General features: G+C 35.9%; 1 protein-coding gene across 1 annotated transcript in view; it reads left to right on the top strand.

The window, feature by feature from the left end:
- Window positions 1–21,856, top strand: part of CDH19 (cadherin 19) — a gene marked incomplete at both ends in the record, with an annotated part of 37,406 nt that extends 15,550 nt beyond the window's left edge. Inside the window, 5 exons of the mRNA XM_082285852.1 lie at window positions 1,517–1,653; window positions 8,476–8,597; window positions 16,717–16,834; window positions 18,793–19,044; window positions 21,363–21,856. Of these exons, the coding sequence (XP_082141978.1) occupies window positions 1,517–1,653; window positions 8,476–8,597; window positions 16,717–16,834; window positions 18,793–19,044; window positions 21,363–21,856 (1,123 nt within the window). The remainder of the gene's footprint in view (window positions 1–1,516; window positions 1,654–8,475; window positions 8,598–16,716; window positions 16,835–18,792; window positions 19,045–21,362) is intronic.
- Window positions 21,857–23,974: the final 2,118 nt, after the last annotated feature.

The following is a 23,974-nucleotide window of genomic DNA, read 5'->3' on the forward strand; positions in this document are numbered from 1 at the left end:
CTGCAACATCTCCTGTGGAACAATTAAACATTAACACATATCTATGACTTCTTAGTTAGAAATGTTTTGGAGGAACTTGCTTCAAATTGAATATGTCTGCATAGTCCCAAAACAGTGATACAGGTATTGCATCACTGAGTATCTTTAAATAGAGTATACCACTTCTAATATAAGATATTTTTGTTGGGCCGAGTGCCATGCAAATGAATCTAATTTTGAAAGCATTGCTATCATAAATGACAGCAGTGACTTATAATATAGAAAACAACTTGTGTTGCTTTGTGGACTCCAGGTTTCAAATAAACAAATTTAAAAAGATGTGCAACAAAACCCCACTATATCAGAAATAAAAAATAACTAATACTTAATACAGTTTTTCTGAAAAATGTTTATCAAGAATCAGATTACTAAAAAAAGCCCAAACAAAACAAAGTAACTATGTCAGAAAATTATAAGTACTTTAAATAGAAGCTTATAAATATCCAAACTTTGATTCAAATTATATTATTTTACTTACAGTGTTGTGCTGGTTCTTTGATTAATCTTCTTATTGATTTTTAAAACAGACAAAATGTAGCTGTAAGTAACAAGTTAGAGAATCATTTAACTTCTGACAGATTGTCTGAGCTGGAGTCATAAGTGTCAACAGGAAACAGAAAGACCTTGTCAAGCAGAATTACAGATATAATAAAACAGAATAGTTACATGTGCACATTCCAAACTGGAGAAGAAATAATCTTTCAACTATTCCAACAAGTTTTATTTCCGTGAAATAGACTCTATTATCAACTGCATCTTATGGTCTTTTGCTTTGTAGGCTGTTAAAAACATTCACAAATACCTTTTCCATTTGAACCAATATCTTTGGTCTCTATTTCAGTTCACCTCTGGCCTGCAACAAGTGGTTAGCCTTTACCAACTTGAGTGGCATGTGTGTATGTATGCACACATGTGCATTTCCACAGCACCCAGAGCATTTTCAGGGAAGACTCAGGAGCACTAAGTCTTCCCTGCAATCATCTCCTGTATTAGGATTTTGTACTCTGCCTTAGTGTCACCTCATTACAGATAGCTGTCTGTCTTTATAATGCCCATTCCCTTGGCATCAGAGCATGTCAGCAATGATAAAAAAACCAGATTTGCCATTATACCTCCACTTAGATGTTGGTGTCATTCATTTCACAAGTGGCACTTTTGCTGTTTCTTTTCAACGAAGTCATTCACCTGCTGTGAGACTGACTTAGATGTAAGAATGAATTATGCATTTCAGATTCATTTCACATTAATATAGATCTGAGACATATTTAGTTTTATAAAAATAAGAGCTTTGATCTTGGCAGCAGTGAATTTTAGATGTTTATAAGTGTACATTTTTCATGATTTCCGAGTTGTTACAGCACACATCTATATGCATATATGCACATCTCTGTTTTCTCAGCTGACAATAGCTTTCTATGTCCTTGCCTCTGATGGAACATTTCAGTATTAGGGAATCTCTTTCCTTTTTTTGGTGCAGGTACTCTATTGTCCACAGCACGCATTTAAAGAGACTGTTCAGCATCAATGAGCACAATGGAACAATCATTACCACTGAACCTCTGGACCGAGAGATAGCTTCTTGGCACAACATAACTGTTACAGCCACAGAAACAAGTGAGTAAGAAATTTAAGGAACGTTGGGTTTTTTATCCAGTGAACTGTAATTACCCTCCAAATGTGCCTTCTTTTAAGTGGAGAATACATGCTTCTTTCTCATTATATTACTGTTGCTTGCTACGCTAAGGAGCATTATTAAAATTATTAGTTAAGTAGAAGTGGAATGTGTTTGAGCTCCTAGGTCCTATGCTTTTTCATAAAAGATGACCTTATGAAAAAAGAAATTGTAATAGCATCGAGAGTGTAATGCTTTCAAGTTACACTGAAGCGTAAGAATTGCTCCTGCAGTGCAAGATCTTATGTTAAATTAGACCCTGGTTAATTTCACACCAGATTTTTGACTACTGTGAAATTAGCCAGGGTCTAATTTAACACCAGTCAGAAACCTGTGGCTCAAATTAATTGTGAATGTTAAGGCCTAAATCTTCTAGGCATCTATTCAGTGACAATTAAAGCCTTGAAGCACCCTTTATATAGATTTCACTTGTCAATTTTTTGAATTGAAAAGTTTGAAATTCAAGCGCAAATTATCTTTGTGTTTTTGGTGATCTGGTTGCCCTAAATCTGGGACAACATTATAAATTTAACTGCTCCTGATTTATGGGGCAGTTTAACAAGATTATTGGCATATTATTTCAAAACTAATCCTGTCCATCCTCAGAAAAGAAGAAAACCATATGAAACTAGAATCCAATCAATAAAACAGACAGATTTTGCCCAATACGCTTAGCACCTTTTTTTAAATCCCAAATCTCAGTTAAATGCCATTATTTCTACAACCACTTTAAACATATATTCATAAACTGCACTGTTCCCAAAAGGGAGCCTTCCCTGTATATATGTAGAACATTGCTGTTAGAAGTTTACTATGGGATAGTCAGTATCCATTTTCACTAAAGTCTTTAACTTGTATTTAGGAAACAATAGCACTACCTTCCTTTTCAGCTTCTCTGTGAGTTTTTAAGCATGAATTTAATTCTCATGTTGTTGGGCAGCTGACAGGTGTTGCCAAAATCGATTTCTGGTATGGTTTTGTCTTGTCTTGAACAGCACTATGGAAGCACAGCAAGCTAACTTTGGCCTAGACTTTTTTGTTTAGTTAAACAATAAAACAAGAGCAAACCAAATGTTACAAATGAATAACTGCCTCCTGAAGCAAAAGAAAGGGAGACTTTCACAGTAATGACAGTTATTGTAGAGAAATGGGGACCTCATTATGTTCAAATTCTTATTCTTTATTTCTTTAATGATGATAAGGTAACCATCTATAACAATATGTTCAAAAGAACTGAAGTTACATCACCTTGGTCTGGGCATACCTGAAAGGATTTATATCAGGAACTAGCAGTGTATTATTCCTTGAAATATAGTCATAACACACTCTGTGTGCATGAGATATTTGGTGGATGACATTGTGGCTCCACTGAAGCCAAATCAAAATGCCATTGGAATTAATCCAAATTAGATGTTCACTGCACCTTAGTCACGTACTGAAACTGCATTAGGACAGCAAACTCCCTAGGAACCTGTTGATTCCCTGAAATTCATACCTGACATAAGACTTTGAGTCCATTGCAATGATTACAGGGATCAGAGATTAGTAAGAGAAACCTGACTCTGTTATTTTGGACCTGTGATGTGGATCATCCTACCCTCATGCCATTGAGGGAGCAAGTATCCAGAAGTAGGTCTAATTTGTTGGAACCTAAATGCGAGCCAGGAGAACCTGCAACCTTTTGAGTCTTATTCCACTTTATGCCTAAATCTCAAGAAAAATCAAGTTCCCTTTCATCAGTTTTTACTTGGTTGTAAGAAGCTTTCATCAAGTACAAAGCTGAAGCACAAACAACAGCATTCTAATCCTATCTGAGAGCAATAAATCCTTAAGTGATTATTATCCCATTGGCAGACAGTCAATAGTTGTGTTCCCTTAAGCTTAGTACTGGGGTCAGTCCTGTTCAATGTTTTATTGATGATCTGGATGATTGGATCGAGTGCATTCTCAATCAGTTTACCTATGACACCAAGCTGGGCTGTGGGAACATTGATCAGGTGAAGGATAGAAAAGCTCTGCAGGGAGATGTGGACAGGCTAGATTGATGGGCCAAGGCCCATTGTATGATATTACGGTATCCCGCAGTGGTAGGGAGGAGACGAGAGATCCAACAAGCAGGAATTGTGCAGCCAGATTGATTTATTAAATTATTTTACAAACTTTTTAAAATACTTTTTTCTTCATAGTCTAATTGGTCAAAGGATCAGCCACCCCTTGGGGTGATTGGCTAAAATCCTAAAACATCTATTGTCAAAATATTTTTCTACTGTACCATAAACAAAGCTCTGCAAGGTCACAGGTGTTCATAGTTTACAGAGCTCTGCTAATATCTTCCGTGAGAGAGAAAAGTATCTCACAGGACTGGAAAGAAGCAAGAAAAATTCTTGCTAGCAGAAATATTGTATCCACAGTATGAGGTTCAACAAGGCCAAATTCCAGGTTCCACACTTCGGTCACAACCCTATGTAGCACTACAGGTTGGGGGTAGAGTGGCTAGAAGGCTGCCTGCCAGAAAAGGACCTGGGAGTGCTGGTCAGCAGAGGCTGAATATGAACCAGTGTGTGCCCCAGTGGCCAAGAAGGCCAGTGGCATCCTGGCTTGGATCAGAAATAGTGTGGTCAGCAGGATCAGGGCAGTGAGTTTTCCCCTGTATTCAGTACTGGTGAGAGTGCACCTTGAAATCTGCGCTCAGTTTTGTGCCCCTCACTTGAAGAAGGTGCTGGAGCATATCCAGAGAAGGACAACAGAGATGGTGAAGGCTTTGGAACACAAATCCTGTGAGGAGCAGGTGAGGGAGTTGGGGTTGTTTAGACTGGGGAAAAGGAGGCTGAGGGGGAACCTTCTCTACAGCTACCTGAAAGAAAGTTGCAGGGAAATGGAGGTATGTCTTTTTAGCCATTAACAAGTAAGAGGACGAGAGGAAAGGGCCTCAAGTTGCACCAGGGGAAGTTCAGTTAGGTACTGGGAAAATTTTTCACTCGAAAAGGGTTGTCTAGCATTGGAATAAGCTTCCTAGGGAAATAAATGAGCCGCTTTCCCTGGAAGTGTTAAAATAACCTGTGGATGTGATACCTGGTGGAGGGGTTTTCAGCCACTGGGAGCTGGCAGAAGGGGGTTTTACCCCTCACGTGCTGACACAAAGAAGCCCGGAGGCCAACGCTGAAACCCCTCTGGAAGGTGGCACTCAGTGCCCAGCACACAATGAAAATGGGGCAGAGCTCCTCACCCAAAAGGGGCTGTATCCTTCTGTCGCTGTTTAGCAGGAACGCAGGCGAAGGGAAAGAAGTAAAGAGAGGGGACTCTCCCTATGTGCTCCACGCAGGTTTATTCCGGCGAACAGACAGGGAGGAAGAGGCCAATTGGTGTGAGGGTCCAGGGATCTTATACTGGGTACAGAATAGGTGGGGAAAGGGATCTCAGCCAATGGGATAGAGACAAGCAGGTGGGATTGACAGGAAGGGAACCAATGGGAACAACACATAGGAGGGACTCAGGGAAGGATCCAATGGGACATCGAGGAACAAAGAACTTTCTAGAACTAATACATATTAAAGAAGGAAAATGACTATACGTAACATCATACATAAAACAAAGCGACGAAATATTAACCAATCAGGGGAAAACATGCGAAAGACCAAACAAGGGAATCATGGGTTCTCGCCATGACTGAAAGTTACATGCTAAACTTGGGTTGCTAACCACCACAGCTGATTGTCTGAGTTCTCCTCAGGAGAAAAAGTAGCTGCAGCTGCCTGCACCACTACACCTGAGGTTATGGTTTAGTGGTGAACATGATAGAGTTAGGTTAGCACTTGGACTTGATGAACTTAGAAGCCTTTTCCAACCTCAGTTATCTGTGATTCTGTGATCAGTTTTACTTGATACTGCCAGTCATAACAAAATTAACCCACAAGAGGCAACAGTCATTTTACCACTGAGTCTTGCACGTGTCCTTTCATAGGGGTCTCCAGATGTGGCTACAGGACTGAAGTTCTTTGATCATTTCAGTATGGATCATATCACTAATTCCATATTTAATTACCACCCTGCTTTGGTCACATACATATTTTAGTTGATAAAAATTTAACTTTTTGGAGTAGTCCTTTCTTAAAAAACTATTTCTGTTCATTTCTTTTAGGAAGTAAAGAAATTTGCTTTGGCATTAATGATAGCCATGCTATAAATATATAATAATAAATTATAAAGATAACATTTAGTGTTAGTAGTACTGCTAGTATTATTGTTATCATTACAAGTTTATGTTTACTGGCTGATGTTAATGTCAAGCTTTCTTTAATCCCCTGCAAATACTGAGTTCTGTTTTGCGTCTAGAGAGGGTCATTGCTTTTCTTTACAAGTTACTAATACTGGTCCCTAGCAATTAAAGTATCATCTTCATTTTCATACTGATCCAGCCTTTTGCACTTGACATCTTGTTTTCTTAGTCCTTTTTTTTCCAAGTCCTGATCTCATAGAGATTATGACAAAGAAATTTTCTGCTAATTGAGAGATATTTAGATCATGTAGGATATGAGTTCATTAGCTGAATTCAAATTCTGAAAACAATTGTCCTGTGTAAGGGATAAGAGTCAAAGTGCGTGTTGCCTACCTAGACGCTGTTTTCAAGAGTGGCTTTGTAATATGTTGCTTCCTCCTAAAATGAAACAGCTGTGATTTCAGAAAAACTAAAAATTTTCATGTTGTTAAAACTTCCATACATACAGAAATGAGAGAAATGCTATTCCTTTTCATTTAACCCTATACTAAGGAAGAAAAACAATCACCAAGGCAGTTTTAACACTACAACCCGAATATATTAAAGAATTAGAAGCAAGGCTATTGCTAAACTCCCCCTGCCCCCCTTCCAAAGAAAAGAAAAAACTTTTTAGTGAAAGAATACAGATGTGATTCCAACAATGCGCTATCTAAATGTTTTGTGAAAGAAAAGGATAGGCTTTAAAGCCAATATAGTACCCATGAATCTTACGAACAAGCAAGGAAAGAATAGGCAAAACTAGCTGGGTCCTTCCTGTACTACTCTCTGTACAACTGAAACCACCAAAGGTATTCCCTGTTTTCTATTAAAGGTTGCAAAACTTTACATTGAAAGACAATGCAGTCAAATCTCTGCCCTACACATCCAACTCTGACTTCAGTAAAAGAGTTTAAGTAACCCCTATGGCAGCTGGTGAGGGGTCAGTATCTCTGACCGAGGAAAAGGTGACCAGTCCAGAGAGGTGGTCCCAAAAGAGATCATCTTCCCGAGGCCCAGTGTCTTCCTTCAGCTGCTAGATGGAGGGCCCTTGCAGAGGTTCTCAGCTCTTTAGTGATTGTCAGCTCATGATTTCAGCTCAGCTCTGCAGGGCAGCCTCCAGGCCAGATCAGGGAGAGAGAGACAAGAGGCCCGTGTAGCTGTTCTGCACGAGGCAGCTTTATTAGTTCAGCGAAGGGGAGCCAGGGACGAGCATCTCTCTGCCCTCACAGGGATACAGGGGGTGGGTGTCAGAGGGTGAGGGCCAATGGGTTACAGAGGATCTGCACAGGGTCTCCCAGAGGATTCTGGGTTTGTCTTCTTCTCGCCGTAACTGAAAGTGGTTGCCTTTCCAGGGGAGTCCTGCTGGGAGATTGAGCAATCTCCTTATCTCAGCAGATGTCCCTCCAGGGCAGTGGCTGGGCATACCCTACAAACCCCTACACTCTCAGTATTATTTCTAAAAGGGATGTATGCCACTTTTTACATTTATCTAAGACAGAAGCTGAGAACTATTTTGTTGCCTATTGTATTATTATGGATGTTTGATCCAACAAGAGAAATGTCATCTCACAAAGAAATATTTTTGAAATGAGTCAGACAGATCATAAGGTTTGGTAAATTAGCACAGCTGTAATGACTTCATAGGAGGAATAGAAATGTGAAACTGCTGAGTATCTATGCCTTTATCTCTGGTACCTGCTATTTCTGGCATTTCCTTTGGCAAAAGACTCAAAGCTATCAGCTTAGATTCCATAAGATCCAAGAAAACAAATGTTTGCTCCAAGCAACTAGTGAACTATACATTAAAAAAGGTAATGTAAGAACCAACCAAATTGATGCAGTTTGAAAAGAGGCAGAGAGGAGTACGTTTTGCTTTCTTCTTAAAGGTCCATTTGACTAATTTAAATCAATGCCTTAAGCACTTCTGAACAAGTCAGATGCAGTGACACTAGCACTGAACATAAGACATATTTTAACTATGATTATTGATGGACTGCTGGTTTACATATATCTGACTAGCTTTGGTCTTCATCATCCCATCTCTTTATCACTTGTCCCTCAGGTTTCTGCTCCTGTATGTTCTTGTTTATGGCTTCCTCTTTGTCTTATTATCTCTTGTTGCACTGGAAAAGGTCCTTGACCAGATACCCTTAGAAGAGCTGAAACTCTCCTACCATATAACCTTACATATGGCTAGTATAGTAATTTTTTTCCTCATGAACAAAACATTATTTAATTTTTCCAGATCAGGTTTTTATTTTTTACACTTAAGTCAGTTTCTGACTGGGTAAATAAAAACATGCAAAATTTCACATGAAATATCTTATTTCAAGACATACTATTATAATGATATTATACTATTGTAATACTATAAAAATGTGTCCATATGTTTTTTGTGATTATTTTATTTCCTGCAGAATATAGGTAAAATTTTCTAATGTTTACATTATTTTAAAATATGTAGCTGATTATTTATAACTTTTTATTTCTTTCTTTTTTTAACCATTAGGAAATCCTGAAAAAATTTCAGAAGCAAATGTGTATGTCCAAGTTCTTGATGTTAATGATAATGCACCAGAATTCCCTAAAAATTATGAAACATTTGTTTGTGAAAATGCAGTTTCTGGACAGGTGAGCATGAAGTAGTTAGCCATCATTTTTCTCATTGCAGTGAAGTTCTGGCCTGAGATGTTTAGCATTGATTATTTCAATTCTGTGAGTACAGACTGCATTTTTTCTATTTCCAAAATTAGTTCTGCTGATATATGCATAGTTTGAAATTTAAGTTTCAGAACACTGACATGTATCTCTTCCCCCTTTAAAACAAAATCTGTATGTCTCGTTTGCTTGTAAAAACAGGTAATAGAGAAGTACAGACAGAAAATTCTGAAAAAATACAGGGCACAAATTTGTTTCGTGTTAAGATCACAAATGTAAAACCTATGTCTGGTAATTTCAGCAACAGCGTAAGAACCAGGCTTCACCAACTTCAAACCAGATTCATTATGTCCTTCAGTCAGAATTAATTTATTGTGAACTCAATTCAAACCCCCTCTAGTTCAGTGCAAGTCTGAAAATGTTTGAGGCATAGCCCTTACAACAGCTTTCCTAACTGGCAGCTTAAGCTATTGTTGTATTAAACATCCTTCCCAGGAGGTTATTTTCCATTTCCTACTTGATACCTAGGTGAATGGGGTATCATCAGTCAGCTGCTCCAGTTCCCAGGTACACTGCTGTCTTTCCATTTTTCTTCTGTAAAAACAAACCCAGGATGTTCAAAGTTAGGATTTTGTTTGTTTGTTTGTTTTTGGGGTTTGGGTTTTTGCTGGGGTTTTTTTGTTGTTTGTTTTTGGTTTTGTTTGGATAATTTTTTAAAGAAAAAGATACAAAATGAGCAACAACATCCAAAAAAACCCAACCAAAGGGGAAAAAAAGCTATAAAGAGAAGAATCTATATGGTTTTCCACCACTCTAAAACATTATTTGGACATTAATAAAAAGACCTCTGGGATATCTGTGATGGTTCTGTTCAAACATTTTGTTATGATTTGATTTCTGAATCACAGAACCTCTCTTTTTATGCTAGTTTGGTTTACTTTGACCTCGATTATTCTGCAGTTCAATAAGCTTTTCCTGTTGCTCAAATGATCTCTTTATAGCCTTTTGCATCCATTTATATGTTTCTCTATCAGCAACTACTTTGTTTGTTTTGCATTTGGATATTCTCCTCTCGGCAAAGGCTACCTCTGGTTTGGAGGTATTTGGAGCAAGCCATTTCTACTGGTCTTTGGGTATGTCATTGATAGATCAAAGTGCAGGCATTAAATCAACAGCACTTTATGTTCCTTGACTTAAAGACACCATGAATTAAATATGGATGCTTATAACATGGATATTTGTAATCCATGTTTTGGACTTGCCTACAAGATAAAAACCCACATGATTTATTTCTCAAAGTTTTTAGTATTCCATAGTTGCCTACTGATAAACAATATCTGTGTGCTAACCTATCAATAGCTACTTTTCAACATCAATTACATATAAAGTATTTTGATAATGTGGATAAAATGGTACTGTATAGCATAGCAGTGTTAACAATAAAAATAAGCTTCCAAGCATAGTACACTGAATTATTCTTCTTTGGCATTGCAATATTTGCATGAGGGATAAATGTCAAATTTTCCTCATTATATGGAAAGGCCTAATGCTACTTTAGGTTGTTTTTTGGGTTTTTAAATTTTTTTTTTCATTGCTCTAGGTTTTTGAGAGTCACAGGCATATTTAGTTTAGCCTGTGGAGACTGTGACAGTAATGTTAAATAATTTTCTCATTAACAAATTATCTTAGGAAGAACAACAGGAAACTGCTACTGAAGTGTGTAATTATCACAGTCAGAGTTTATGATGTTTTATTCACTGTTTATGATTTAAACAGAATTGTTAGCTGATGTATCTTCTTTGGTGTTATTAATCTTTTTTTTTTTTTTTTTAATTTTTACTCACAAGAAAAATATCCTTTACTTTCCTCAGTAAGAAACCAAAAGATTCAAATGTGATTTTATAGATGGGCTGGTTGTCCACTGAATAACAAAATTTAGATTTCAGAAGAATCAGTTAAGGCAATTAAAGGACTTAATCAGGACATTACATACCTGTTTATTTTAACCATATTTCTGCAATCAATTTCAAACAGCTATAAAATCTGCTTACATGTTAAGTTGAGATCAAAGATTGTCTAGCTACACTGTCACATTTCAGTTTCTAAAGCAGGTATGCCTATCCTTTTAGGTGGAATCACTATGCTGAGAGATGTTCTCAGAGATGTTCTGCACTTCTGCAATTCACTTCTTTCCTTGATCTGAGCTGAGTTGTGTCTAATTTCATGGGATATTCCAAAATATATTTGCATGAGTTTATAGTGTTTAGGGGAAAGGGAAGGAAAGGCACTGCAGAGGGAAAGATACCACTAAATAATGAAATGTCTTATTCAATCTAGACTTTATCTTGGTGTCAGTCTGGCTTACTATAAAAGCAATTTAGAGTCAGGTCACAATTGAGTTATATTTACATAGCCTAAGAGTATGCTGGTTTGTGATAAAGAATACGAAACACGTAATGGGTAAAACTAATTGTTGTCCTAATTACCCAGACTCAGACACAGTTAGTAGTAGCTTCAGTCTAGATGAGAGGCTTGCTTTGAAGTTTTGGATTTTCTGAACAATTACAAAAATTCTTTGTCTGCTTTTATTGACTGAGTGCTGTTCTTCAAGGCCCCATTTGGTGTTTTTATGAGAGTTACAGCTATGTTTAGCTTAGTCTCCAAAAGTCGTTCAAAGTAAGTATTAGATTTCAGTCTGTGGGACTATAACCCAAATTTGGCAATAAAAATATATGTAAAGAAAATAGATAGGTGGTTTTGGCATCATACTGAATCCATTCATCATCTTCATTAGGCATTTTGAATGGAATTGTTATTATCCATTTAATGTTATAGTTTAGTACTGTCCTACAATAATAAAGCCAGCTGTATACTACACCACAACTGAAGTTTTCTTTAAAACACTGAAAAATCACTTTCACTGCACCACCACCATTAAATAAATTATTTTCCAAATTAATTGAACATGAAAGTTGAACTACTAAATAATCTTCTATCCTACTACAGCTATAGTTATCATCAGATCAAATAGAACAATATTAATAAGGCATTCAAACCCATGATTTCCTCTCATTGGACCTTTTGACTTTATAACTGCATGTAAACACTGTAAATGATGACCACGATGTTCTATTAATTTTTTATATTTACCATTTATGGGTGTGTACAGTAACTATAAGCCATTGAACTGCAAAGGAAATATTCTTTACAAATAGTCAAAACACCAAGAGGACCAAATCTGTACCAAAGGTAACACTAGAGACATCTCATCAAGAATGGATCTGACCCCAAAAGCTTAATTCCCAAGACATTAATAAATGAACTCCTTTGGAAGATGTAGCTTGAAAGTGTCATGCAGACTGTATCAAAATCCTTACGTTATATGTAAGCAAGATTACAAGCCAGGATGTACCTATGCCTGGTAATTTCAGCCCTTTTGTGAATATTGATCTTTCCTCCTATCACAGAGGAAGCTGATTGCAGCTGAAGATAAGTTATACTGAACATACCTGCATTCTGAATTAATGTTGTCATTTTTAATGCATATTTATTCTGGTAATTCTGAGTTCCTGTAATTTGGGGATCACATATGAAGTAACTTTGATGTTGCAGCTTGCTTAGCAATTTTTATTAGATTCAAAGAAGTGATTGAGTATGCAGAGCACTTTGAGTCAGAGATAAGAAAAAACCAAATTTATTTATTTACTCAGTACTTGGCACATAATAAAATAATAATCACTTACAGTGAAAGTGAAAATTACTGATTTGTTATTACTTTTCTACACAATGAAATGTTGACAGAAGAAAAGAGAGGAAATCTTTAAACAAATTCTACAAGTATATGATTAATGTTAAAAATGAGTAGTTTGCTAAAACAGATCCTTTCTAACAAATCACGATGCAAAATGATTTTTCCTAGCAGAGAAATGAAAGTGAGGTAAGACAATGTTTATTCATATTGCATGTTTTCTTTGACGTTTACAGGAAGCATCTGAGCAGTAATGATAAAAAAATAAGAAGTTAAAAAACCCCCAACAATGAATGCATCCTTTAGAGTGTAAAAATGTGATGAAGCTGTGAAAGCAATGTATAATGTAATAGACTCTTACACTAAGCTATACCTGCAGATGCACTGAGTGTAACATGATGTTTTGAAAGAGTGGGCACAGTGGCCCATGGCAAATTCCTTTTTCTGTTTTATGTGGACCATAATTCAACAACATTATCTCTTAGCAGAATGGCACAGGTGGGAGCAGTTTATTAGCATATGCGAGCAAACATAAAAAAGCACCTCAGTGTCATGGCATGTAATTGTTAATCCTTTGCAGATAAGTACACCATTTTATTTATAGATGAGCAGAAACATTTACAGTAGACCCAGAGAAATCAGTTCAATACTGTTCCAGTTTGCTTTTCAAAACAGAAGCAGTCAACAGGAGAACCTAGGTCTTGAGGTAGAAGGTCTACCTGGAACATGCAGTGCTGACTATAGTAACCAACATTTTAATCTTTTACCTGCTCTAAACTCTGATGGTCAGCAAATGTTATGAGAATGAGAAAAATCTTACTGCTTATAAGACTTCTGCCAATTTGAACAAAACCAGTTCTGTATGCCTGATAGAGATGGGTGATTAGATCTCTCACATCCTATAATCCACAGCAGAACTCCTGTTGAAGGATGTTGTGTGGAAAACAAAACAAAGAAACTGAAGAAAAAAGAGAGGTGGCAAATATGTTTCTACCTCCTTCAATCCCTCAAATGGGATTGGTAAGACTAACAGACAAAATACTCAAAATTCTTCAGAGTTCTCTAGCGTCAAAATTAACAGTAACTGTTCAGATGGACAATCTATGCCTTAACTTCAACTTGGTTGAGAGAAAGGCCACAGAAGCAGAAAGCACTGTAACAAAGAAGTTTTGATCCTTCCTTCTGGACCTCTCCATAATTCCAATTCAGTAAGACCATTTGGAGTTGAGGAAATAAATTTCCAATGAAGTTTTATCAAGGTTACCTGGCAGGCAACTACTCCATAATCCACAATTTTTTATTTACAAGATAAACGAAGCATAGATGTCATTCCCACAATGTGGGCTGGCATGTGTATAAGGGATTTCTTCCTTTTTCAGTTTGCCAGGCTGGGAATATTTGTCCAGATAGATTATTCACATCTGCCTTACCAGGCCCAGTATACTGTTGTTGCCATCTACACTTATCACAAGTCCTCACAGCAGAATTTTTTCCAGTGTGCAGATTCCAAACCTTCACCTCCATTACGCCTGAAACTAACATGTTCCTGTTTCCCATCTATACATGTGGTGGCTTATCTTCTGGAAACTTCCTTCTTTGATAGCATGTTTATTCTTTAAGTCCTCAAAAGCCATCACAAATCAGTTTTTCAAAAAGAATCAAGTGAATTAATCTCTGTTTTAAAGAAATAATCATTTTTAAATGAACTGCTGGATCATTAAAACATCTAGATTAATGAGACTAGAAATAAGAATTTTAAAGCAATTAAATTTCAGCCCAGTCAATACAACAGCTGACATAACCTTGAAGAAGCAACACATCATTCACTATATTTTCTTTGTTTATACATTAAAATGTAGGAGGTTTGTAAGCCTTGACACACAAGCAATAAGTGCAGTTTTTGAATATGTGATGCCCGTTTCCCCGTAAAAGGCTAGAATCTCCTAGGTTAGGTGTACAAAAACCTAGGAAATGGGAAAAAAAAAGGGATTTCCTTCACTCTGATTTTTCCTTCAGAGTCAGTAAAATCAGAGCTACTTATTGCTCTCTGAATATTTTGTAGACTAATCTGGGCTTTGCTGAATCTTGGTGAAAGTGATACAGCAAGAAGTAAACAATAGTGATTTACCCTGTCCTTAGTTTCCAAATTTTCCCCTGCTGATGAGGTGAATCCTTGAAGGCATATTAATATGTCTAGAATAACCACAGGATTTTTTTTTTTTTTTTTTTTTTTTTTTTGTGCAGAACAGAACAGCATAGATCAAAGCAAGGGAAGGTGGTTTGGGTTTTTTCAGTTATCCACATGCTCCTTAGAATTTTATTGATTGAATCAGATATAGATAAAATGTACAGAGCCAAATAGATTCTGTAAGTTAAATATGGAAGCCAATAATGAAATAACAAAGCAGTATCTAATTCACAACTGCAGTAATTTTATGATTGCCACACATAATATACTCCTAAAAATATGTTTTCAAAAGATGTTGCTGATACCTGGTTGAAGGAAAATCACCTTTTTTTTTTTTTGTATGCAAATAGGTAATTTTCCTCTACAAAGTGACTGAACTAAAAACAAAACAAAATAAAACAAATCAAATGTGCCTAAGATGTCTTTGAAGCTCATTATATTATTCTGCATATTTAGTATACCTTAATAGACCCCCAATTTTAAGGGCAGGTGCACATCCATACCAAGATTTTTCTCACCTGCGGCCATGAACATGTAACCAGCGAATTGTCAAGAAAAGCCAGTATGGTCTTTTTTAGTTTTTTTGAGGTTGGTGACAAAATATTATAAAATGTGTCCTTCTTAGCAGTTTAGACTGGATATAGTTTCGTACCCTACTGTTGTTCATATTGAGCATATTCTGGGAATTACATTTCCTTATAAAAATGAAGCCAGTGGTAATCAAGGAAATATTAGTGGTCAATTGTTTCTCCTCACTGATTTCTTGACCTGAATGTTTATATCCATATTTACATCACCTCAGCTATTTTGTTAGTTCTGAGGAAAGAAAAAATCTGACGAGCATCTCTCCTTAGTGCACTGTGACATCACTGAAAAGTTATTCCTCTCATTAATGGCAATTAAAAAAAAATCTCAAGGGTCCTCATGTTTCTGTGGAGTGAAAATATAGATTTAAAATAAATTTCACATATAAAGAGGGAATAGTGTTAAGAATACAAAGCTTTTGGTGTGTAAGCCACATTTTGCACTCTGCTGTGATGATTTCATCAGACTTAACTTGCTTGAAAAGAAAAAGAATATGTGATGAAGTCCTAGATCTTTGACTGAAAAAGGATTTAACCACTAAAGAGTTTTCAAAGGCACAGATGGAAAGCTGCAGTAGTCACTTCCATTGACTTACTGCTCCACTTTTAAAGCACTGCTTGTGTCATTAAGTTCATCTCTGGTTTTAAGAAAGCTGACGGTTCAAGTATCTTATGTACAAATATCTACAAGGCATGAGACAACTGATAAAAAAGAACCCAAGTTCAAATTAAACCCTCTCCTTTCTGAAAATTGGTGGACTTCCAGCAGTTTTCTTTCCTCCTGACCAGCAAGGATGCTCACTAATATATGGTGATCATTAAATATTTACCGATAAATATAAGAAATATAGACTCTTTTTAAGCAGAAATATTGCTAATTATGTTAACTGTGTGGTTGTATATTTACAGAGATGAAAAATATTCTTTTGAATGCTGTTTTTTTTTAATTTTATTTTGCAATGACTGTCTGGTTTGACATATTTCTAAATGAAGGCTATTTTGTTTTCTTGAGAAAAAGCAGCCAAAAATTTCCAGAATCAATCTGTTATAATATCCAGAATCAAAAATTCAGTACGTGAACTTGTCAACGTATGTCACTTACTGGAGCTACAATATGCCAGTTGAATGATGTCAATGAGTTTGGGGATTTGAAGGGAATGGGTTTTGCATAGACGGATTTCTTCAAATGTAGAAGGATATACTCTTCACCTTGAATTTAAAAAAAAAAGAACAAAACACAAAACACAAAACAAAATATATGATTTTTTCATTTATGGAGACTTCATTTGCTCCTGGTGCTTTGATGTAGAAAACCTTTTACACTTTCTCAAGGTTTTAATGCCTGCCTGTCTCAAATGGATGAAAACTTAAAGCAGAGTACTTGAAGAATACAAGTCTCAATAAACCTATTTGAGTATTTGGTGAATATTTGCATATTATGCAGTCAATACAAATTCACAGATTACATCTTCAGCATCAATAGTTTAATGTACCTGATATATTCTTTTTATTGTTTTAAAAGACAAGGAAATTCTTTTACTCTTAAACAACTCTGTTCTTTTGTTTCTCCAGCTAATTCAAAGCATCAGTGCAGTGGATCGAGATGACTCAGCAGAAGGTCACCATTTTTATTTCTCAATGGCTCAGGAGGCCACAAACAGCTCACATTTTACTGTCAAAGACAATCAAGGTAGTATTATTCACACAGCTCTTTAAAACCTTCCTAATGGAAGATGCATGCTTCTAATGGGTCCTTAATTTCTGAAAACTTGCCACTTAAATAGAAATTTTCATTTTAAGAATTACACATGTTCTGAGGTTCATTTCAAAAAAATCGTTCAATAGTATCAAAGAGTTTATTTTCTTTTACAGTGAATATCATAAACAGCAAAAGGTGGTTTCATTTCAAGGAAAGAAAAAACAGCTGAGATGAAAAATACACTGGTACTTTAAAAAAATGTATTTTCTTAATATAGAATATGGTGGTCAGTTCCAACTTTCGTGTTACAACTATTTGCCTGAGAAATAAGATCATTAGAAAGAGAAGATTGATATTAATGTAGGACCATTATTTCATTAATTCAGTGAGACCAAAATTATAAAAACAACTAACTAGGAATGCAATCTCATTTCATAATATATATCAAGCAAAACCAGACTGAGATGAAAATATAGGTGTGATATCTGATGGAATTTCAAGGAAGTTGACCATTTAGAGTCAGTCTGCTGAGACTACAAGGAAAAGCTTCTTCAGACTCAGCTAAAGTACACATAGTTCTTATTGACCATGCTAATTATTTGAATGTTCTGGCTAAGGCAACAAATCAATGGAAATAAGTTTTGGAAAGTCCTAACTATGTTAAATGGCAAACTGCTTTTCAATTATCTTCAAAGTTAGTCAATGTATCAATAAGAATTTAAATTCTCATCTTCATTAATCTCTCACTCCCTATCAGGAAGAGGTAAATCATTTATATTAAGGTCAAATTGTATACAAGCCATGTGCCTTTCCCACCTTTCCTCTTTCTGCCCAAAACCCAAGCAGACCCTCACACAAGTTCCTTTTGATGACTACTAAGGGGAAAACAAAACTTTTTAAAATATGATGCAATCACATTTCAATCTGTCCCTTTCTGCTGTATTCCACAGAAATGGCTGGTTGAATTGCAATAGCTCTAAGGAATAAAAAAAGTGACTATAGATCTATAGTATTTTATCTCAGAGTTACTTTCTAAACTATGACAGAAACCTAGAAAAACTTAAGTGTGAGTGGCATAACTTCAGTAGACTGTTTGGATAGATGAATTATACAGATAATGGTAGAAACACTTTTTTTCCCCTACTTCTACATATGCACACATGCAGTAATTCGCTCTGCCATGAGAAAAAATTCTGACATGGAAATGTTTATAGATTCTCTTTCTTCTTTTCGTTGCACATCATGTAGACAGGAGTATTTTGCTTTGCAACAAGCTAAGTTACATATTTGAATTGATTGATAAGCAGCAGGAGCTGAATTTAAGCTTAGGGTGTTCTTTTACAGAACAGATTTCTAAACACTAATAGTTAAATACAAAGCAAAGGGAAAGCATCTAAATCTTTTTGCTATTTTAAGTAGTAGAAGTCCAGTTAGCTCCAGTTTTTGAGTCAGGAAAAAAAATAAAAGACTATTTTAGTAGACTTTTTTCTTGTTTTCTCTTCTTTCTCTGCCACCTGTTTTCACTATGTGCTGCTAGACACACTTTTTAACCTTTTTGATTGGCAAACTGTCTGTAATTTATCTGTGAACTGCTGTGTTGGTAGCAGCTGGATACATGGAACCATTTTAAGAATCAATTAATTAGTCTGAGCAGGTGTCAGGTACTGAAAAAGATGTCAATTTCTTTAGCTCTGAACATTAAAACCAGAGCTCCTAGGTCAAATTTTATTATTGCCCCTGGAATACATATCTCAAAAATAAATGCAATTTATTCATGATTGACAAATTATGCACCAAATGCCAGTGCCTGCTTTTACTTTTTTAACTTTCTTAATATGTAGCTTTGCATAGTACTATTGGTTTTAAATAGGTCAGATTCCACTGAATATTATTGTTGTGGTTGCAAAATATATATGTGATGCATATAATCACAACAATTTATCTTCTAGATAACACAGCTGGAATTTTCACAGGAAAAAGTGGCTTCAGGAGGAAGGAGCAGTTTTTCTTCTACTTGCCAATCTTAATTCAGGATAATGGAACCCCACCGCTGACAAGCACAAATACTCTCACTGTCACTGTCTGCGACTGTGACACTGAAGTTAACACCTTCTACTGTCGATATGAAGCTTTCATGTATTCCTTGGGTCTCAGCACAGAGGCTTTAGTTGCTGTTTTGGCTTGCATATTAATATTCCTAGGTAAGTATGAGAAATGACTCTGTTTCCTTTTACAGAGGGGTTGCTTAAGTAACAAAGGTGGACACATGACTGGAAGACTCCAAGTACTGGGCCATTGGGAAAAATTGAAATAAGGCAAATGTTTCATTTCTTTCCTGTTTTCTTAACTATAATTTCTCCCTTCCCCAGTTTTCAGTAAAATTTGAATTCTAACACAATTTCCTAAAAGTTGGGTATATTTGAGTCATGGTCCTCTTTACTCTTCTGGCATTGCAATAATAAAGATTTCAGAGCCCAAAGTCTGTACTGTTTGCAGGTAAAGCTGAAGGCAGCATTACACAAGAAAATTTGGTAGTGTAGGAATATATTAAAAGAAGCAGCACCCTACTCATTCTGCCTTAGGAATGGCAAATGTAGAACTGAGACCAAATATAAGTAACAAAAGAAAAAGAGAATCTGACACCAGTTCAGAAAGCTTCAGACATAGGGAATTTCTCTGTCAATTAAGGTTACATCTTCAGACAGCATTTTCTCCCAGTGTTGGACATCTCTTTTTTCCTCTCAGGAGACACCAACTTAACCTCCGTTACATTTGGGCGTTTGTGGATATGAAAACTGGGTTTGAGAGTGTTTCAAATAGACAGGAGTTTTTCTAGTACTTCTGTAAAAGGTCATGCACAGCTGGCAAATGGTACTCAAAACCAAACCAGCAACCCAAGGCTGGCTGTTCTGGACACCAGCCATTTCTTGTCTCCATAGCAAAGCCCAGGGATGCACTAGTTCCCCTACATCCGTGTCCTGGTTTCCAACAGAGGACATGGGAATATACAATCAAATCTGTTGTTTCTTGGCCCGCCTGCACTTCCAGAGTTGCCTGATTTAAATGTGAGCTTAGATATCTGCCTTGTCTTTTAGTCAGTTTAAGCATACAGGTCAGTGTGCATTTCAGGTTTTGTTTCATTGTTACAAGGTATCTGAACATACTCACTTTGTGTTATTGACTTCAGGGGCTAAGGATCAGGCAAACTGCATCACTGCATTATCCAGGCCATCAGGGGAATTCATCACGGATTTCTTGGGTGCTTGCAGAGGGGTTCTCTCTCCAGGTGGAATAAACCCATGACATCTACTGGGCCTAGTCATATCACAAAAGTCAAAGCAAGGATATAGATAAATATATTAGTCCAAAAGAAGAAAAAAACCTAATCTACTACACTCTTTACAAACGTATTTTAAATTCCTTAAATTTTGAACGTATTTTTGTGATTATTTAAAATGAAATAATATAATATTCTATATATATTAAGTTTGCCATTTATCCCTGAAAATTAATTTTCGAGTATGATGTGTATCATTAGAAGAGTTCACTATGCAAAACGTTTGGAAAGTTAAAACCACCTGGCTTTTGTGAATATAGAGTAGAAATTCTTATTTACAGTGCTTTCAAGTCTTGTGTTGGTATCTCCCAACCAAATGGAATAGTTAATTGTAAATAGGTAGAAAAAAGAGCTACTTCAGGTTCCTCATATTCTTAAGTAAAATGCTGTAATTGTTGGTAGTTATATCATTTTATGTCCTGAGTAAAAAACTACAGTCCACAAAACACTTATTAAGTAGATCTGCAACAAGATATAGTTGAAACTGAATTAATCTCTGTGAAAATCATAGACTAATTCAAAGGGATCATTCTGTTAAAATAAAATTATGTGGGATTAAAAAATAATGCTTTAAAAGAAAATTTAAGAAACTTTTAACATATGAAAGAAATAAGATCATCTGATTCATAGGCCTTGACGGTAAAATGACACAGAATTTAGTGAGTCTTCAAATTTGAAAACCATCACAACAGAAATAGTTGAACACCATTCTGCATAGTCTGTGGAACTGAACTATTCAACTAGGTGAGGAGGAAATCTTGCTCATTGCCTCATTTTTCATTTGATCTTTATGGTACTTTTATCAGAGAGACTGATAGAGATTAAGAATTTAAATTCTGGGTGTGAAATGGATATATTATGTGATAAAAAAAGCACTTTCAAAAAGCATAACCTGTGTTTCCATCAGTTTCAAATTTGCATCTACCAAAAGAACTGCTCCATTTCATTCGCCTTTTTTATAAGTCCCTTTGTAGCCATTTTCCCAACACACCTATTGCTCGTCTCAAAACCATAAAATCCGTAAAAATTACAGATCTATAAATTTGTTAAGATAGCTTCACTTTGCAACAGCATTGATACTAAGATAAGAAGTGATTTTTTAAATCTTTCCAAGCACATTCAAAGTCTCTAGTTCTGTTTAATTTTTCTCTTTTCCCTTCTCTTTTATTTTTATTTCGTCAGTGTTCTTCTTGGCAATCGTAACCATAAGGCAGCAGAAGAAGAAGAAGCCTCCCTTTTCAGAGAAGATGGAAGAATTCAGAGAGAATATTGTCAGTTATGATGATGAAGGAGGGGGTGAGGAGGACACAGAAGCCTTTGATATTTCAGCACTGAGGACACGCACTGTCATGCGAACACACAAACCTCGGAAGAAGGTGGCCTCTGAAATCCAGAGCCTCTACAGACAGTCTCTACAGGTTGGCCCAGACAGCGCAATCTTCAGGCAATTCATTTCAGAAAAGCTCGAAGAAGCAAATACAGATCCTAGAGTTCCTCCCTATGACTCACTTCAGACCTATGCATTTGAGGGGACTGGCTCCTTGGCAGGATCCCTCAGCTCGTTGGGTTCAAACACTTCAGACATGGATCAGAGCTATGACTACCTTGCAGACTGGGGACCTCACTTTAAACAGCTAGCAGGCATGTACACTTCCCATAGAAGTGTGGCGGATTAGGCACTCTTTGGTTTGTTCTTTTATTTTCCTAAGTCTCAGCAAACAAACGTAACAGTGGATTTTTAAAAAAGAGATCATTCTGCATTTAAACATGAAAAATAAGAGCCGAAGGGTTTTAATATGGAAAGTCTTGTATGTGGAAATCTCTTGAAAAATCACACCAGGGGTGTTACGACATGGAGAGGTGGAGGTTATCGTTTGGAAACCTTGTGGTTATCTAGGTGCTTGAATGCAAACTGTGCTGCTTTGGATATCTAGATCCTCTTCTGGATACTGAAAATCTGGATCTTGCATGTGCAAAAAGAGGCGTAGAAGCCATAAATGGATGTTATAAACATTCTGTCATCCATTAGCTTTAAACGGTTTCCAAAGCTGACGGACTTTTGCTGTTGCAGTTGAATACATACATTAACCAAAGTTAAACATGCATATTTGTATAATGCTTCATTATATAAATATAATTGTGTGAAAAAGTAGACCCTAGATATTCTAATAGCGTTGTCAGAAGTGCTCACAAAATCATCTATTTATTGTTCCTAGGATGATAAAACTAAAACAAATTCCTTTTCCTATCAGTATAAAAATAAAAACCCATTACAACATCAGCAATTATTTGCTGCCATTTTAGTTTTTAATGAAGCTATTGGAAAATGTGTAAACCAATACTTAATTTAGCAAATAAGATAGGAAAAAGAATCAATATTTAACTTAAATAGTGCAATCAACCACATTATATATTACTGCACTTCGAACAAAATGCTGCCCAAATACAGGCATTTTTCCTTTTATTAGGAGTTTAAAGGATGACTGATTTACCAGCACAGATTTATTTTTTTATTATGGAATATAAAATTAGCTGCAGTAGTCAGTTTTATTATAACAATATTAAGAATCTTTAAAATGCTAAACTGATGGTTATAAAACTTTATATATGATATTAGATAATAAGATAATAAAATGCTTTAAATGTTAATCCACTTTGAAAATGATCCTGAATCATTCTGCAAGTCTGAAGTAAGATTTCAAAATTAATTTTTTCCAGCCATTGTATAATAAAGTTCTCTCAGAATATTTCTTTATTTATACCACTACCCAGTAGCAATTTTGGAACTGAGGTCATCAAATGTTTTCAAAATCATCTGTCTGGAAAAAGCAACCCACCTGTATTTTATTCACCTCTTTTTCATTGAGTACTCATTTTACAGAAATTATCAACTGATTCAATTGCCTAAAAGCTAGCATCAGGATAACCAAATTATGAAACATATTTCTTTCTGTTTTCCTTTTTTTTTTTCTAAGTAAGATTTAGGTAAGTGCAACTGAATTACAGAGTCAGGAAAGCTTATGCAAGGAAGAAACAAACAAATAAACCAACCCCAAAAAACAATCAAAAAAGGCATGCAACAAACAAATTCTGCAATGTTTACTACAGTTGCTCATCACTGAAGAAAACCAAGGTATGCAGGCTAAGTGGAAAAATGCCAGTGCAGAATTCAAATTCCTGTTACCTAAAAATAAAGCATGAATGGTTTGAAAATCAGGAGAGATTTCCAGTGTGACGTCTGTTAAGGACAGAAACACTATTTATTATATTCATAGCTGGAAAATTATGGGTAGGGGGGTACAGGGGTAGGGTGGCCATCCAACCAGGTGCAGATGAAGCAGCAACTGCTTCATAAGAAAAATATTATTCTTGACAGTCTCATGATAGGATGCCAGTGTGAATGAGCAGCTACAAAAGAGCTTTAAAAGATGCACAAGTGAAAACATTGTATTAATGACTCTAACCTTTTACTCCAATGGCTTTCAAACAGATGTGACAAAAATACTTTTATTTGAGATAATATATTTCATATTAGTAATTTGCTGCATGGAGAGGACTAAAAGAGAGAACAACTACACACCACTGGTTGTTGACAATAGTGAAAACTACATGTTTAGGATTAGGTCTGTAGATTTATATGGGTTATACCCTAAACAAATCCTTATTCCACAGATGGTCCCAGTGGCTTTAAGAGAATTCTTTGTGCTTTCAGGTTGTATTTAGAACAAAATGATAACACTGTCTGATCCCTTCTCAATCAAGAGATTTTGTCCATTTATGTGGGGAAATAGGCT

The sequence above is a fragment of the Coloeus monedula genome (genome assembly GCF_965178545.1).
Source record: "Coloeus monedula genome assembly, chromosome: 1".
Lineage (NCBI taxonomy): Eukaryota > Metazoa > Chordata > Aves > Passeriformes > Corvidae > Coloeus > Coloeus monedula.